General features: G+C 35.5%; 1 protein-coding gene across 2 annotated transcripts in view; it reads right to left on the reverse strand.

The window, feature by feature from the left end:
• Window positions 1-18,223, reverse strand: part of RBBP8 (RB binding protein 8, endonuclease) — an 88,526-nt gene that overhangs the window by 60,454 nt on the left and 9,849 nt on the right. For both annotated transcript variants that reach the window (XM_032859774.1, XM_032859773.1), the window contains exons 3-4: window positions 10,858-10,900; window positions 1,727-1,822 (exon numbers count right to left, since the gene is read on the reverse strand). In XM_032859774.1, coding sequence (XP_032715665.1) covers window positions 1,727-1,822; window positions 10,858-10,900 — 139 coding nt within the window. The remainder of the gene's footprint in view (window positions 1-1,726; window positions 1,823-10,857; window positions 10,901-18,223) is intronic.

The raw sequence follows: 18,223 nt of genomic DNA on the forward strand, positions 1-18,223 counted from the left end.
TTAAATCCCATTTATATGCAGAGGAGGACATTCAAATTCTTTTCTCTAGCCCAAATTTCTCTAGTTAGTTTCAGACTCACATATACACCATCTACTTGAAATCTACATGTGGATATAATAGATGCTGTCAATATCTGCTCATATCCCTTTGTAATTTCCCTACTTAAACCCTCCAATTGCTTCCCATTGCAATTCAAATCCAAACTTTTTGCCCATGATCCTACATAATCTAGTTACTCCCACCTTTCCAATCTTATCTCCTATCATTAACCCTCCTATTAATTAAAAACCACAGTGGACTTCCTACTTTTTTTTTTTTAAAGACTTTATTTATTTATTTGACAGAGAGAGACACAGTAAGAGAGGGAACACAAGCAGGGGGAGTGGTAGAGAGAAGCAGGCTTCCTGCTGAGGCTTGATCCCAGGACCCAGGGATCATGACATGAGCCGAAGGCAGCTGCTTAACGAATGAGCCACCCAGACACCCCTGGACTTCCTATTCTTCAAATGTTTCAAAACTTTTTTCTCCCTAAAACTTTTGCATTTGTCTGTTCTCTTTTTATCTCTTCAAGTTTATCTCTTCAAGTTTAGTTCTTCAAGTGACTAGCTCTTACCTGAATCATTCAGGTCTCAGTTCAAATGGCACCTCCTCTGAAAGGCCATCTTTGACTCCCATCCCTTCACTTCCAAATCAATGTCTATGATCACTTACTTATATCATTCCATTTTATTTCTTCATAGCACTTACAGTCTGAAATCACCTTATTTGTATGACTCACTCCAAACCTCTGAAAATCAAATATCAGCTCCATGACATACCATGGACAGTATTATCCCTAGCACCTAAGAGCAACACCTAGATCATAGTAAAGACTCAAATATTTATGAATCTGAATCAAGGGCACAGTATAAGCTTGAAATTCAAATTCACAGCTATGACTCCGAAGCCTATGCAGCTTTATTCCACAACAGGCTGCCTACTGCAGTAAACTGCGTACCCTCTGGGACAGCAGTTGTGGAAGACAAGTGTACAACTGTAGTGTGCCCAGGTGTGGATTATCCCACCACTAAAGGTACAGAGGCAAACTCCAACCACCAGCCCTTCTGTAACATATACAAAATAATAACAAAAGAAAATTATTAACTGTTTTTTGTTATAGGTAGTTCAAGGTCTTAAATAGCACTTACAAATGGAGGAATAGAGCAAATCCTGGAAGTCTTTCTAAATCTAGGGTGTTAATCTCATAGGAGTGAAAAGTAAAGTATGTATCTGGAAATTAAGTAAGTGATAGGCATTATTGTAGAAATACTCAGAAAGAAGAATCCCTAGACTGCCTGCAAACAGAGAAATATGCAGGGGGAAAAGGGAAATATGAAGACAAATAGAATTGTGAAGCAGTTTCCACCTACTTTGATGTAAAAATGGAATTAAGCTATCAAATAAATCAGAACATTAATTCTAATTACTTAGAGCTACTCTTAAGCTTGTCCTATATCAAACACCAGATAAAGAAATAGTACTTAAAGGGTAAATTGATGAGGTTGCTGTAATTAATAAAAAACAAACTTGTAAGTATATATCCTTAATTTCATACAGTATTTATTCAAAGTTGACATCAGGTTGGAAAAGGGTACTTTTAGTCCCAAAACTGTTTATAAGTCAAAACCAATGTTCTGTGCAGGGGGAATCACCTCCTACTCGAGAACATCGAAGAACCAGACTCACCGATCTTCTAAAACTTTAATGGTTTCATGGAGGACTTTCTGTTGCTCTCTCAGCTGTTGATTTTTGGTGAAGAATTCCTCTAGTCTCTGTGCATCTCTGAAAGTCAAGAAATAAGTTTATAGAAAAGCTGTAATAGGATAATTATCATAACAGGAGAATTCTACTATGAGAACCCCAAATTATGGTCTCACCCATAACATGTATTTCTTATCCTAAAATAAATAACTTCAAAGGTAAAGTTTAAATATCTTGTTAATCACAGTTCAAATTATACTAGAATTTGTTCTGCAGTGTTTTTATGTACTGTGAAGGTATTATTCTGAGTACCGGGCATTCATTATACAATGCTGGAACACAGAGGGAGGAGCGGATTCTGATGCCATCGTTGACTCAATGTTGTAAAAAATGCTATTAAAGTATACACTGTTCTACATTTGTTAATGTAAGTAACAGATATCTCCACTCATCTCTATTCCAATTATGGGAGATATATACTTTCTTATTAATGTCTGTATTGCCTAAACTTATTTGGTATTCATTTTTAGCCAGACCTAACAGTGGAGTGGAAGCACATGAACCGTATATCCTAACATCTAGTTTTGAATCTCAGCTCTCGGTTGTCAGCTGTGTGACCCAGTGCAAGTTATCTAAACTCTTTGTGCCTCAAAAAATGTGGATACATTACCATTTATCTAATAAAGTATTTGCAAGGACTAAACACTAATGTATACTTAGCATGCAGAACTGTACAAACACTCAGTAAATTCTATTTACGTGCGTATCATTGTGATTTCATAGTCAAGAAAAAACAAAGACATCTAAAATGTTCTTCTAGTAGATTACCTGATTATTTTCAGAGGTAATGTCATATTCTACCTCTCCATCATATTTTTTTTTTAAAAATCACATTATTATATAAAGTATGCATATAATTTAATTCTAAGAAAACCCATTAGAAATTTGACTGGGATTTTCTCTATGGTCTTAAAGATGAAAAAGATAATACTGTGATTGAAACATCTTCCCCAGTCCCCTCAAGGGTCTAAAATATCAGATGACAACTAGTCCACTACAAAAAGTAGATGTCAAAATGACTATCAAAATGGCTAGAATGTACTATAATTGGCAGTAAAACAGAGTCAAACAACTAAGTAAAAATGTCAGATACCCAATATAGAGGATACTTTGTACATTCTGGCTGAATAATTCACATTAAATGAAAAAGGAAAAATCAATACATCAAAGAGAAAGAGTAACAGTCTATTGCATATAGCTCTGGTAGTGTATGTAGACATCTGAAATTTTGGATATAATATAGTAATAGCTGAAACTCATTAATATGGCTATTTCCCACTCAATTAACAAAAGATTTTTGGGGCGCCTGGGTGGCTCAGTGGGTTAAGTGCCTTCGGCTCAGGTCATGATCTCAGGGTCCTGGGATTGAGCCCCGCATTGGACTCTCTACTCAGCGAGGAGCCTGCTTCCCCCTCTCTCTCTGCCTGCCTCTCTGCCTACTTGTGATCTCATTCTCTGTCAAATAAATAAATAAAACCTTTTTAAAAAATTGTCTATTAATACTTCTAGAAAATGTATTTAATTCAGAGGTAGTACCAAGATTTCATTGATCCTACTTTGCAAACAAATATAACCAAACTAAGAACTTATCTAAATTTGGGGGAAAAATTGAACACTTTTTCTAAGTTAATGGACTGTTAGCTGCCAGCACCCATTTGAACTTATTATTTAATCTAAATAACCTGTATCATAAAAATATAACAATCAAATATTACATTCCAGATCATACGTTGAAGAATTACCCTCTCTTTTTCTCTAAAGGAATGAAAAGGTCATAGCAAAATGTTTTTTCTTAAATTATGAACAAAAGAGAAAACTTCGTAATAGTAATGTGATATTTGATTTTCCTACATATACATATTCTATTTCTGTCTATTTAGAATGATTCAGAACATAATAGCATTTGTTTTAAAACCAAATAGACTTATGGCCTAAGTTTATTTTATTTTATTTTATTTTAAGATTTTATTTATTTATTTGATAGAGAGAGAAATCACAAGCAGGCAGAACAGTAGGCAGAGAGAGGGGAAGCAGGCTCCCTGCTGAGCAGAGAGCCTGATGCAGGGCTTGATCCCAGGACCCTGGAATCATGACCTGAGCCGAAGGCAGAGGCTTAACCCACTGAGTCATCCAGGCGCCCCTGGCCTAAGTTTAAATTAAAACTAATCTCAATTAAAAAAATATTCGGGGTGCCTGGGTGGCTCAGTCCTTAAGCGTCTGCCTTCAGCTCAGGTCATGATCCCAGCATCGAGCCCCACATCGGACTCCCTGCTCAGCGGGAAGCCTGCTTCTCCCTCTCCCACTCACCCTACTTGTATTCCCCCTCTCACTGTCTCTCTCTCCCTCTCTGCCAAATAAATTTAAAAAATCTTAAAAAAAAAAAAATTCATGTCCTGGGGGAGGGGGTGGGGAAGGGGTGGCTGGGTTATGGACTTTGGGGAGGGTATGTGCTATGGTGAGTGCAGTGCTGTGTAGTGTGTAAATCTGGCAATTCACAGACCTTTACTCCAATAAATTTTTAATAAAAAATTAAAAAATTAAAAAAAAATTTATGTCAACTCAGTGGTAAACATAATGGGATTCTACTAATTACATGAATAACTTAACAAATTCCTTAAGAAAGCAAATTGATGAATTCTAAATGGTACAAAAACCAGTCATGCACTTTCAAAAAAATTAAGAGTGAAATATATCGTAAGATAGGTCTACCTTGGACCTCAACCAAAGGAAGCTGGTTACTACTATACAAGTGACCAACCTCAGGTGCCTGGGTGGCTTAGTCAGTTAAACATCTGCCTTGGGCTCAGGTCATGATCCCAGGGTCCTGGGATGGAGCCCTGAATCAGGCTCCTTGCTCAGTGGGGAGTCTGCTTTTCCGCCTCCTCCCACCCCCCAGCTCATTCTCTTTCTCTAATAAATAAAATCTTTAAAAAACAAAACAAAAATAAATAACCAATCTCCCTTACCTAATTAAGATAATCTCGATGTATCTATCACATAAGCAGTTGTTTTTTCTTTTTTTTAAAGATTTTATTTATTTATTTGACAGAGAGACAGCAAGGGAGGGAACACAAGGAGGGGGAGTGGGGCTGAGCAGAAAGCCCAATATGTGGGTCGATCCCAGGACCCTGGGATCATGACCTGAGCCCAAAGCAGACTCTTAACAACTGAGCTGCCCAGGTGCCCCCACAGGCAGCATTTTACTGGAGTCTCAGTATCATTTTCCTAGTAGGTAGCCTTCTGTCTTTCGGAGGTAAATTAACATTTTATTTATTTATTTTTAAAGTTTTATTTATTTATTTGAGAGACAGAGCAACGAATGGGCTGGGGGGCAGAGGGAGAAGCAGGATCTCCACCAAGTGGGGAGCCAGACACAGGGCTCAATTCCAGGACTCTGGGATCATGACCAGAGCCAAAGGCAGACACCCAACTGACTGAGCCACCCAGGTACCCTGACAAATGCACATTTTAAATAAATGGCATGTAAATAATAACTGGCATGTAAAAGTGGATAAACCTTGTATATGAAAATGTAACTATAAAATGACAGGTAACATGCCCACATACTACATATGCCAGTCTTCTCATTACTTTAAAATCAATGTCATATACTGGAGGGGTAGAGAAGCACTGTAGTAAGAGACATAGGTAGTACTATGAATGAAGAAAATGGAGAAAATTATGTGTTCAGGTTATATGCTCCATAAACTTTGTTATAAGGAATTAAAAGTATGCAAACAGTCCTGCACAACTACAGGATTTTTTTCTTTGTAATTTTTAAAATTTCTTCATTTCAAAATAATTTCAGGGGCACATAAGTGGTTCAGTTGATTAAGCATCTACATTCAGCTCAAGTCATGATCCCAGGGTCCTCGGATTGAGCCCTTGGTCAGATTGGGCCTGTTTCTCCCTCTGCCTCTGTCCCTTTCCCCTACTCATGTTCCCTCTCTCTCAAATAAATAAAATCTTAAAAAAACTAATTTAGAAAGGTTTATTTGTAGGTGGGTAGTTTATACTTTAGAATTTTAAAATTTCTTGGCAGCTAAAAAGGGAATTATCTTGACTATTATAAAGCTGGATGGCTGAATATGGTAAATGTTATCTTTATATTTCCTCAGAGGAAATTTAAGTAGTTATTATTTTTCTTTAAAGAATGGCAAACAAATAGGATGATCAGATTCACTGGCCATTAAGACAGTCAATCGGTTGGTAATAACGGATACACATTGGCAAAAACAGATGTAGTCCATGTTCACAAGCAGGTGAAAACAATCAGACACAGCTGAAGTATAACTTTTCAAAACAATCTCATAATATTCAGATATCAATGCTTTTACATGTTTAATTTTATAAATGAATTTGTGTAAGAGAAAAGCATTAACGTGTAGAGACAACTATCATCTAAACACGGGTCTGAAACAACCAAGTGATGGACAAAATATGGTGTAGTTATTGATTCCTCTTCTAAGGATAGGGAATCCTTATCTTATAAATACAGCTATTCTAACAACATGGAAACAAGACATCCTGATCATTCTTACACCAAACTGTATACTATAAAACATACTGACAGAGAGGGATTATGGTAATATACGCAATAAAAGTAAAGGGCATTCAATTACTTACCTATGCTTCCAAAATGTACAACCCCAAGCTACCTGATGTACATAGGTACAAAGCAATTACAATATATATTAGAAGGTTGCTAAGAGGATCAAATGACTCTGTAAACTACAAGTGAAGTAAGGCATTATTATCAGCTACTGAAAAACCAACTGGGTTTCCACTCTAAAATTCAAAAGTGTAGGGCACCTGGGTAGCTCAGTTAAGCATCCGTCTTTGGTGCAGGTCATGATAGCGGGATCCTTGGATCTAGTCCCACATTGGGTTCCCTGCTCAGAGGGGAATCTGCTTCTCCCTCTCCCTCTGCCTCTCCCCCTGCTCATTCTCTCTCTCTCAAATAAATAAACAAACAAAATCTTCAAAAAAAAAAATCACAAGTGTTATAGATGATCTTTGAGAAAGTAAAATTTGGCAGTCATTTTCAAATTTAATGTTTCTCATGTAGCTGATTGGTAATATAGGTTACCAATTGGTAACCTATATTATAGGTTGGTTATAGGTATAGCAAAATACATTCTGTGTAAAATGTCTGTAATAAAAAAGTATATTTGTGATAAATCTAGATTGTTTCTAATTATGCGTCATGACTCAACTTCAGGGAAATATTCTGATTCAAGCTAAGAGGAAATATTACCTTGTAGTTATAAATCTATCATTTAAAATAGTAATATTGTAGAAAATAGAATCACTAGACCTACATGAAGAATCCATTTTAATAAAACTAAATTCCTTTAAAAACATGTAGTGAATGAAGTTTGAAACGTGCAGTCAAATAGCAAACACAGTAATTTCTGGGTTTCAGTACTGTTTCTTTTTTTTAAAGATTTTGTTTATTTATTTGACAGAGCGAGAAAGCAAGAGCAGGGGGAGCACCAGAGGGAAAGGGAGTAGCAGGCTCCCCACTGAGCAGGGAGCCTGACTCAATCCCAGGACCCTGAGATCATGACCTGAGCTGAAGGCAGATGCTTAACTGACTGAGCCACCCAGGCGCCCCTCAGTACTGCTTCTTAAAAGTGACCAACATTGTGATTAAAGGATGTCATTCTAATCAATAGTTGTTAATCCAGCATAAAGAAGATCATTAATCAACAAGGAACCAAGGCACAATATAAAGAACTCATTGTCTAACTACTAATCAACTCTGAAACATTACGTGTTTGGTAGTAGAAAAGCAGAAGTGGGGCGCCTGGGTGGCTCAGTCAGTTAAGTATCTCACTCATTTTCGGCTCAGGTCTTGATCTCAAGGTGGTGAGATGGAGCTCAGAGATGGGCTCCACTCTGAGGTGGAACCTGCTTAAGATGCTCTCTTTCCCTCTGCCCCACTCTCTGCTCCTGTACTGCCCGCACACTCTCTCTCTCAAAAAAAAAAAAAAAAAAAAAAGAGCCAGAGGGAATAAGTTTGGTATGGTACTTATCTTTTGATTAGCAATGTTTGTAGCAACCAACACTAGTTGGGCTGTAAATAAAAATGGAGATGAAAACAACAGAGTAAGTACACTTCATAATTTTAAATCTCAAATGATTAAAAATATTTTCATCAGCGGCGCCTGGGTGGCTCAGTGGGTTAAAGCTTCTGCCTTCGGCTCAGGTCATGATCCCAGGGTCCTGGGATGGAGCCCCACATCGGGCTCTCTGCTGCTCTGCGGGGAGCCTGCTTCCTCCTCTCTCTCTGCCTGCCTCTCTGCCTACTTGTGATCTGTCTGTCAAATAAATAGATAAGATCTTAAAAAAATTTTTTTTCACATTGAAAAGAAGTGTATTGGGGCACCTAGGTGGCTCAGTGGGTTAAAGCCTCCTTCGGCTCAGGTCATGATCCCAGGATCCTGGGATCAAGCCCCGCACTGGGCTCTCTGCTCGTCAGGGAGCCTGCTTCCCTTCCTCTCTCTGCCTGCCTCTCTGTCTACTTGTAATTTCTGTCAAATAAATAAATAAAATCTAAAAAAAAAAAAAAAAGAAAAGAAGTGTATTTATTCCTAAGTAAAACAATAATGTTTCACCTTTTTTATTTCAAGTGAATTAAGAAAGAGAAATTTTACTTATTAACCAAGAGAATGATCCTGTTTTCCTCAATCAACTGACACAGTTTCAATGTATTTATTTTTGACATAACTCTTATCATGGGAAGAACTTACAACATATAGAGTTTTCTTCTACAACTATGCAGATAATTCTGACATACATAAACTATCAATACTAATTAAAATACACTAAAAAGCTGCAGAGTTTTTGAAATCCATATTGCCCACAGAAACAAAAGGTAATTTGTGCCATAAAAGGAAATCATGCCTCAAGAGCTGCACAGGCAGCTCTGTAGGAATAGGATTAGTCTAACTAGTGACGTTTTTGATCGCCTATCCAACAGCCATTTCCTTCTCATTCCTTGCTAAAGAATACTGAATTTCTTGAATATCCAACAGTTGCTTGAAGAGAAGTTGATTTCTCTAGACTCAGGGGATGAATGTTAATTTTTTTTCATTTTATTTAATGTTTCATCTTAAAATAATTTCAGACTGACTATAAACAAGTTATAAACATAGAATAGAGTATCTGTATATCACTCGAATTTCACATCTTGCATAGCCATAATATAACTATGAAGATCAAGAAATTAACATTGATACAATACTATTAACTAATCTACAGACTTCCCTCAAATTTTTCCAATTGTCCCTCTAATGTCATTTTTCTGTTCCAGGATCTAATCCAGGACCCCACATTGCATTTAATGTCATTCTCCTTCCATCTGTGATAGTCTGTCCATCTTTCTTTGTCTTTCACAATCCTGACATCTTGAAAAGTAAAGGCTAGTTATTTTGTCCTTCAACTTGGGTTTTTCCATATTTCCCCATGATAAAACATGGGCTATGCATTTTTGGTAAGAGTACAACAGGAGTAATGTTGTGCTCTTCTTAGTGCATCAAATCAGGAGGTAAATAAGACTGACATATCTGATTTCTAGTTAACTTTGATAGTTTAACTGAGATGAATTCTGCCTGGTTTCTCTGCTGTAATATTATAATTTTGCCCTTTGTAATTAATAAGTATCTCACGGGGAGATACTTGGAGAACTTTGCAAAGTACTAACTAATAAGATACACACCCTAAGTTTACTATTCAGGAAAGGCTTAATTTCCTCTATAAGTTAAGAAACATCTCTCAGTTGTGGGAACTAAACATAAGAAACAGAGAAAGGAATTATTCTGTGGTTAAGATATTTAAAATGATAACCGTAAGGCAGGAATATGTATACTGTCAATAATACAAAGCATTTAAAATATTGGTAATTAAATAGCATCATAAAATCACTCTTCAAAAAACCCTGTTTCAAAAATTTATGATTTTATATTTCTGAATATAAGTCATTTCCCATACATGATTTTCTAGGTGTGAAAGAAAAGTTCCCAATTTTCATTTTCAGATTATAATGGAGAAAAACAACTGGGTGTGTTTTGATGGGTGGCTATTAACTCCAGCTTTTGGTTAGAGCCTTGGAAGCTCTAGGAATATGAAGTAACTGAGGCCCACTGGTATGTATATACCACAGAGCAAATGCAATATTAGTCACAATGATACCAATTTTTGTTATGAGCAATAATATTCTATGATGCCATCTGTTTCAGATTACTGAATGTGGAAGCCCTAGGGAGCCATGAATAAAATCTGCTTCTGACTTAGAAATTCAGATCTGATTCTAGGCTTAATAACCAAAACAATTCAGGGGAACCTCTGGTAATTCCAAACTGATTAAATAAAAGGGTCTCATTTGTTCCCATTTCTTATGTCAGTTCAGAAATCCCAGAATTATTCTGCTCCCCTCTTGTAGTATCTTAAATTCTAGGTGTTAATCACAGTTGAGAAAAGAATGCTACTGACAGATCAAAATGAATGTATAGACCAGGTCTCATTTTAATAAATACCTTATGGGAAAAAAAATATGTATATATACACACACACACACACACACACACACACACACACACCCATTTATATGTATGCACATATAAAAAATTATATTAAAATATAAATGAAGCGAATATTAACTAAGGATATACTCCAAATTAAGTTAGTCTTTTTACCTTTGAATTCTGAAAAATTCGTTGTCAACTATCCAAGGTCCATGCTGTAAAGCTAATTTCTTATAATGGGGCACCTGGGTGGCTCAGTGGGTTAAGCCTCTGCCTTCAGCTCAGGTCATGATCCCAGGATCCTGGGATCAAGCCCCGCATCGGGCTCTCGGCTCAGCGGGGAGCCTGCTTTCCCCTCTCCCTCTCTGCCTGCCTCTCTGCCTACTTGTGATCTCTGTCAAATAAATAAATAAAATCTTCAAAAAAAAAAAAAAGCTAATTTCTTATAAATAAGACATTAAGGCCAAATAGGACATCAGTATCAATTACTTTAAACATAGGAAATCATTGTTATACACTAATACTTACAAAATTCGTTCCTTTTTGAGTTTGGTTACTTTTACTTGCAAACCTAAAAAAGAGAAAAAGCAGTTCTAAAGCAGTTGATCTGAGTTTATGAGTCCAATGCTACACTATTTAAGTCACTCGACTCTGGGATCTGTATAATGAGCCAGGTCCCATTAGTTTGGAGAGTGTATTTCCCTTGCTTGTACCCTGAGGTCACAAAAGTATATCAGCAACATTACTGCTTTTAGTCTGTGACAGCTAAGTAGAATAAAATTTTCTCCACCTAAAGTGAGTTACTTCCTTTATAATAGCAGGGGCAAGCATATAATTAGAGGTTCACTATAAACGGAGGTCTATGTTCTGACATAGCCTATGCATTTGCTAATAGTAACCGTGCTTATGTAGGCTCAAGTCTTCTGGGATTAAAATAGATTATGGCAGGAAGTCTTGGACGAAGAGCAAAACTGCTAATGCTAAAGTACTTAACAAAGGATACGCAAGATAGCTGTTATATGTATTTTTAATTCTAATTGAGTCTGACACAGAACATAAGAGAAGACCACTGCCTTTGGGACTCATGTAGTTCTAATGAAGAAAGGCTGAAGGGCACTTAAACTGAAAGGAAGGATATGGACAAAATAGGGTAAACATTTTTAATTTTTAGAAACAATAATTAACAAAAGGAGAAAAACGGTCATTAAACAAATATGAAAATCTATTCAGCATCACTCGTAACTAACTATAAATTCAAAATAAAACATTTACTTAGCAAAATTATGAAGATCGTAATACCCAGTATGTTGATTAAAAAAAAGTGTTGTAAAACTATATTCCTATACTTTGCTGGAAATATTACAAATTGATACAATTCTTATGGAAAGCAATTTAGAAATATGTAATAGGACTCTTTCATCGAGATCTTCTTTCTTGGATTCAAACCATAGGGACTCATAGTCACAAAGAATACTGAGCAATTTATAGCAATACAAACTGCTTAAAATAGGCATATGTTTAAGTAAATATAACACTTGTTTTTTAAAATAATAGTTACTAAGATCATTAAGTAAAAAGAATGTCGATTTAGCAACACTGAACTATATGGTTTTCTATTTTCTCTATGACCTCTATTTTCTGCAATATGATTATCACAAGGGGAGGAAAAAGTTTCTGTATTACTTTTTCTGATTCCTATATCAATCTTTTTACTGTTCTACAATTTTCACAATTGTGGGTATTTTATTTACTTTTAAAAATACTGCTTAGCAAGTTTTTAAGTTCTATATCTACTCAAGAATTTCTTTTATTTGGGGTAGAGTTAGTCCCCAATAAATAGGTATTAATTGACTCATTTTTGAAAAATCAAAGGTTTAGTGTTTGCCTTTGGTAGTTTATGGATTCTAATAAGCCATACATTTCAAAAAGCTTTCCATGTAATATATATAGTAACATTAAAAAATTTGTCATTTTTAAGAACAGGACTTTTCATTATTGGTTTAATTTAGTACAAGTTTTTGAACAACATAATTTAGACAAATAAGAGTTTTCAAAAACTTATACATTTCTCCCACCAATCTCCCTCCATGGTGCTGACTAGGGATAAGGCTAAAAGTCATATAAATACTAAAGGGAAAGTCACCTCTTCTTATTACACCAAATAGTAATGATATGCTGCTAGGAAATCTAGATATTATAGAAAAATGAAGGCCCTGGACAATTTTTTTTGTGTTAGACTTTGGCCCTATTTCTCAAGTTTCACCTCTAGGAAATGTCCAACTGATATGATACAATTTTACCCCTATTTTCACAGCCTAAAATTTGAATAAACAAGTATTATGAACAGTATAAAAAAGTTATAATCAAATGTTCACAGCAGCTTTATTTATAATAGCCAAAAACTAGAAACAACCCAAATACCCTTCAACAAGTGAACTGTTAAAAAGAAAAAAAACTGGTGCATACTCATAGCACATGCTATGATTATGCTATAGTCATGCTATTGATTATTCATAAATAAAAAGGAATGAACTATTGATACATGCAACAACCTGGATGGTTTCCAAGGAAATTACGCTGGCTGAAAAAAAGCCAATCTCAAAGAGTACGCCCAATGTGATTCTACTTACGTAACACTCCTGAAAGGAAAAAGATATAAAGAACAGATTATGGGTAGCCATAAACTGGAGGGTTTGGGGTGGAAGAAATGGGGTCAGGAACTTAAGAAACTGTTGTGAGGGATCTTTGGTGGTAGTCACAGGAATCTTTGTGAACTGCATAGAAAATACCATGTAGACATATACAAGTAAGTGCATATAAAATTAGAGGAATCTGAATAAGGTTGATAAATTGTGCCAATGTCCATTTCTTGGTTGTGCTATGGTACTTCAGCTATAAAATATGCTACCACTGTGGGAAACTGGGTAAAGAGTATAGGACAGTTCCTTGTATTATTTCCTATGACTTCATATGAACCTACAATAAGCTCAAAATAAAAAGCTAAAAAAAATTTATGGAAAAAGATCTTCCCTAAGACTTGTAAAACTGTTAAAATACAAAACATAATAAAGGCAAATATTTCTTTTAATGTCAAGAATTAAAACTGGTATGATCTTTTTTTAAAAAAAATCTTTTTCATCTGTCAAATTCAGGTAATGACAAACTCATGAGAACTTAAAGGTACTTAGTAAAGCATCAAATCATTCCTGAAGAATTAAGAAAAGAACTTAGGACCTGACTAGGCTAAAGACTAAAATCATCAGTTTTTCACTCTCTTTCCTTCCCAAAGTGTGTGAAAATTTACTTATTGATAGATTTTATTTTTAATTTTAGCCGACTTCTAAAATTCAGTGCAGCCAAAGATGAAATGGATTCTTGCCATGACCATTTTAAGGAAAAGGAACGAGATAGAAAATCCATATAAACATCAAAAGAAAATTCTTGGGAAATATGGAAAGAGTACTCTTTTATCTTGTTAGCATTCGACACCTGTGAGGCATTTGTTCTGTCACGCAGATCAGCCCTGAAACAGGTTTATGTGTGTATGTGTATGTGTGTGTGTTTAAATTTTAGCATTTACTATTCATCAAGTCAATTAGGCATCTACAATTAGAACCCCTATAAAGTGTGCTTTAATCCTGCTCCACACCCATCGGAAGGAATGAGGCTATACAACAATGCAGCTCCTGTATGAACAGGTAGTCTGTTCAGTAAAGTATTTGGGATTGTAACACTGGCAACCTGAGATACCTACTGAGGAAACAGCATTCACAAGACTAAGCACTGAACTACAAATTAACCCTACACTGGTGAACACACGAATACTGGAGGAAGTGAAACAATTAAGAGCCTATATGTGTAGTTCTAACACATGAAACAAATTTAAGTAAGAATTTAGAAATGAGGCAAGAATTCATTTTAAACAAAAAAAATCAGTTAATTTTTTTACTTATTTTAGTTCTCTATGCAGAACAACCCATATATAGTATACATACTATCACTTTAAAACAGGTTACTATGGTTTTGAATAAGCCTAATAACACCTTTCTTGACAAATAGTGGCTTTATGTGCATAGCTCAAGTAATTTAATTTCTACCAAAATACATAATCACTAGTATTTCCACAAGGACCTAATAAGTTATTTCAATACCAAAGTGACAACTTTTGACTTTATAAGATGCTTAGTTTGCTCTTAAGATTTAATTATCTCAAGGATGACTGGGTGGCTCAGGCGGTTAAGCATCTGCCTTTAGCTCAGGTTAAGATCCCGGGGTCCTTGGGGCGCCTAGGTGGCTCAGTCATTAAATGTCTGCCTTCCGCTCAGGTCATGATCCCAGCATCCTGAGATGGAGCCCCATATCGGCTCCCTGCACAGTGGGGAGCCTGCTTCTCCCTCTCCAGCTCCCTTGTGCTTGTGTTCTTCTCTCTCTCTGTCATAAATAAATTTTTTAAAAATCTGAAGGGGCACCTGGGTGGCTCAGTGGGTTAAGCCTCTGCCTTCAGTTCAGGTCATGATCTCAGGGTCCTTGGAATGAGTCCCGCCGCATCGGGCTCTCTGCTCATTAGGGAACCTGCTTCCCCCTTTCTCTCTGCCTACTTGTGATCTCTCTCTCTGTCAAATAAATAAATAAAATCTTAAAGAAATAAACAAAAAAATTTAAAAATCTTGAAAAAAAAAAAAAAAAAAAGATCCCGGAGTCCTGGGATCCAGCCCTGCATTGGGGGGGTGGTGGGGGGAGTCCTTGCTCAGTAGGGAGCCTGCTTCTCCCTCTGTTTGCTGCTCCCCTGCTTAAACACTCTCTCTCTCTCTCTCTCTGCCAAATAAATAAATAAATAATCAATTTTTAAAATGAAAATTTAATTATCTCAAAATGGATAAATTACTCTTTGTGCACTCTACTGAACATATACATGTTAACACAAACGGAAAAATAATAGATGTGAGAGCTGCTGATAGTACTCTTAACAATGAGTATGACAGTGATGTTATGGACCAAAATTGCACGCAATTCCTTTCACTGTAAATTTATATGTCTTAGTATGAATGTTATCTTAGGAATTTTTTATGAGACATCTGAAAAATAAATGAAATAGTCCAAAACTTAATCAAGATGTATTTATCCTGTTGTATTAGAACCTCTATGGTTTCCTATTTCTTCTTCTTTTTTTTAGTTTATTACCTTATTTTTTTTAGTAATCTCTACACACAACATGGGGCTCAAACTCATGAGATCAAGAGTTGCACGCTCTTCTGACTGAGCCAGTCAGGTGCCCTATATTTTCCTATTTCTTCAAAGGGTTTCTAATTTTGTCCTGAAAAATGCCTAGTTTTTAAAGAAATTGATCATCACATTTATCAAAACATTATTAGATGAGATGCTGACGGTAGAACATGGCATGAATAAGAGACCATTTACATTCTGAAGTCTAGCAGCATCTGTCACAAAAGGAACATAAGACACTAGAGTAAACAGTCATGAAAGGATACAATTATCCTAAAGATAAAAGATATAAAAACTCAGTCACAAATGTCTCCAGAATTTTCTAACAAAAAGGTCTCATTTGAATATTGCTATTCAATAGAAGTTGAAAGACTTTATTTATTCATGCCGTTTTAAAAGAAATGCAGGCAGCTTAATATATTCTTGTGATCAGTGTACAAATTGTCTTGTATATGGCATGTTTTGTTCAAACGAAGCAAAAAAAATCTCAAGATACAGTGGGGGTATTCAGATGCATGTAAGTTTCTTTGGGTGGGTAGACTTCTTTGGATATCTAAGTAAAAATTATGTATTTCAAGTACCACCATTCAGAACATTTCTTTTCTCTCTCTCTCTTTTTTTAAACTGACACAAAGGTTTAAAAGTAATGAGTCAATTTTGATTCCTATATATACTTCAAAACCAGCAAAGTCCAGACAAGTCCATGTTTGATGTCTTTCAAATAGCCTCTTATACTGGTTTCTCCAAGTGGATCTCCCACTTAAAAAAAAAATTTAGTAGCCTTCAGGCATGTCTTTGATGTTATCACACAGTTGGAAGATCTAATTTTATATGGAACTATGTGGAATACATTGACAAAGAACTGTACTTTAAAAAGTCTGCTTTCAGCAAATTTGCCTTGTCTGAATCCAAACGTTTTAAAATAACATATTAATTTTTTTAGCAGTGCCCGTTCATTTATACCTTTAAGAATCCATAGATGAATTTGAAATGGAAAAAGTACCCTGATCAATCCAGTTTTATAATGTACATAAATTATCTTCTCTCATCAGTTCACATATATATCTAATACCTACCATTCATAAAGCCCATGGATGTTAGCTAAGTATACTAAAAACTGCTGTATTTCTCTCTTAACATTTTCAGTGTATACAAACTAACTCCCTCTTCTGAGAGTGTGATAAGTATTAAAGCATAGCTATGAGTACACAATTTTAAAGAATTACCCACCATGTAATATTTGTGAGTTTTACATGTTCTACAATCTGATGAATATGGCATGCTGTTTCTGATTAAAAAGTGTCTTATTTATCTTGACTCTTCCTCACCATTAAATAGGGGTCTCCTGAAGACCTTGAAATACTGAGGAACATGAAGAAGAAATCTGCCAAATATTTTATCCCTGGTTAAATCAAAAGCCTAAAAATAAAACTAGCCCAATTTTAAATGTGGATATATAAATGGGCACATATAAAAATTCCAAAGTTCTACACAACAAAAAGCAAGTAGAGTTTAAATAATGAAATAACAAAAATAAGCCAGATATAAAACACTATGTACACTGATCACAACAATACAATAAGCTGCACACATTTCTTTTAAAGCTAGGAACGAATGGACAAAAAACCACAGATGCTGTTCTTGTAGAATGGTGATTTATTTTTCCTTTCCCAACTTTCTACGGTATTACCCAAAAAGAGAAATTTTAAAGTATAAAGGTAGTAAAGTATTTCAGGGTTATAAAACAGATATAAAATATTTCCATATATTATGGGATTTAAAATACTAATGTTCAAGAAAATATTCCATTGACCAAGTTATAAACTATGCAATTCATTCAGATACCATTTATTAATTTTTTACCATGTGCCAAGCACTTTTACCTACAGGAATGTAAAGATGAGTAAGATAGGGACTCTGCCTAATAAAAACTTAATGATCTTCTTCAAACCAGTTATAAAACAACAGAATGTAATTATTTGAAGGATAAAGAACTTAACCTTATGCTTGAAGATGGCAGAATGCTAACTCTATCAAAAATACCAACTCTCTGTCCCTACCTAGCAACTCAAATGTGTCTGGTCCTATTTAAAATATTTCAAAATATTATATTAGCTTGACTTCCGGGTCACAAAGAATAAGTCCCAGTTTTAAAAGTAGTGCCTATAGCAGATTACATTGTTGCTATTAGTGTTACCAATATCGGGCTTATTTTTGCTATCCTTTCATTATATAATGACATTGTATAAATATTTTCCTAAAAAAATAAATGGAGACCCTGGGTGGCTCAGTGGGTTAAAGCCTCTGCCTTTGGCTCAGGTTATGATCCCAGGGTCCTGGGATCGAGCCCCACATCGGGCTCTCTGCTCAGCAGCGAGCCTGCTTCCCCCCCTCCTCTCTCTCTTCCTACTTCTGATCTCTGTCTGTCAAATAAATAAAATTAAGGAAAAAATAAATGAATACAAAGCTCCCCACACCCACTGTGTCTTCTTGACTGTTGTATCCTCAGCAACTGCTATCATTCCTAGCATATAATCCAATTACTACTTGCTCAATGAATGGCAGTCTGTATTAAAACTCAGAATTATTCCTCAATGTCTTACACTAGATTTTTTGGGGGGAAACAGTATAGTCAAATGAAGAGCAAAATTAATGTAAAATATTCATATTT

Source organism: Lontra canadensis, unplaced genomic scaffold (assembly GCF_010015895.1).
Source record: "Lontra canadensis isolate GAN:19392208 unplaced genomic scaffold, GSC_riverotter_1.0 scaffold17, whole genome shotgun sequence".
Lineage (NCBI taxonomy): Eukaryota > Metazoa > Chordata > Mammalia > Carnivora > Mustelidae > Lontra > Lontra canadensis.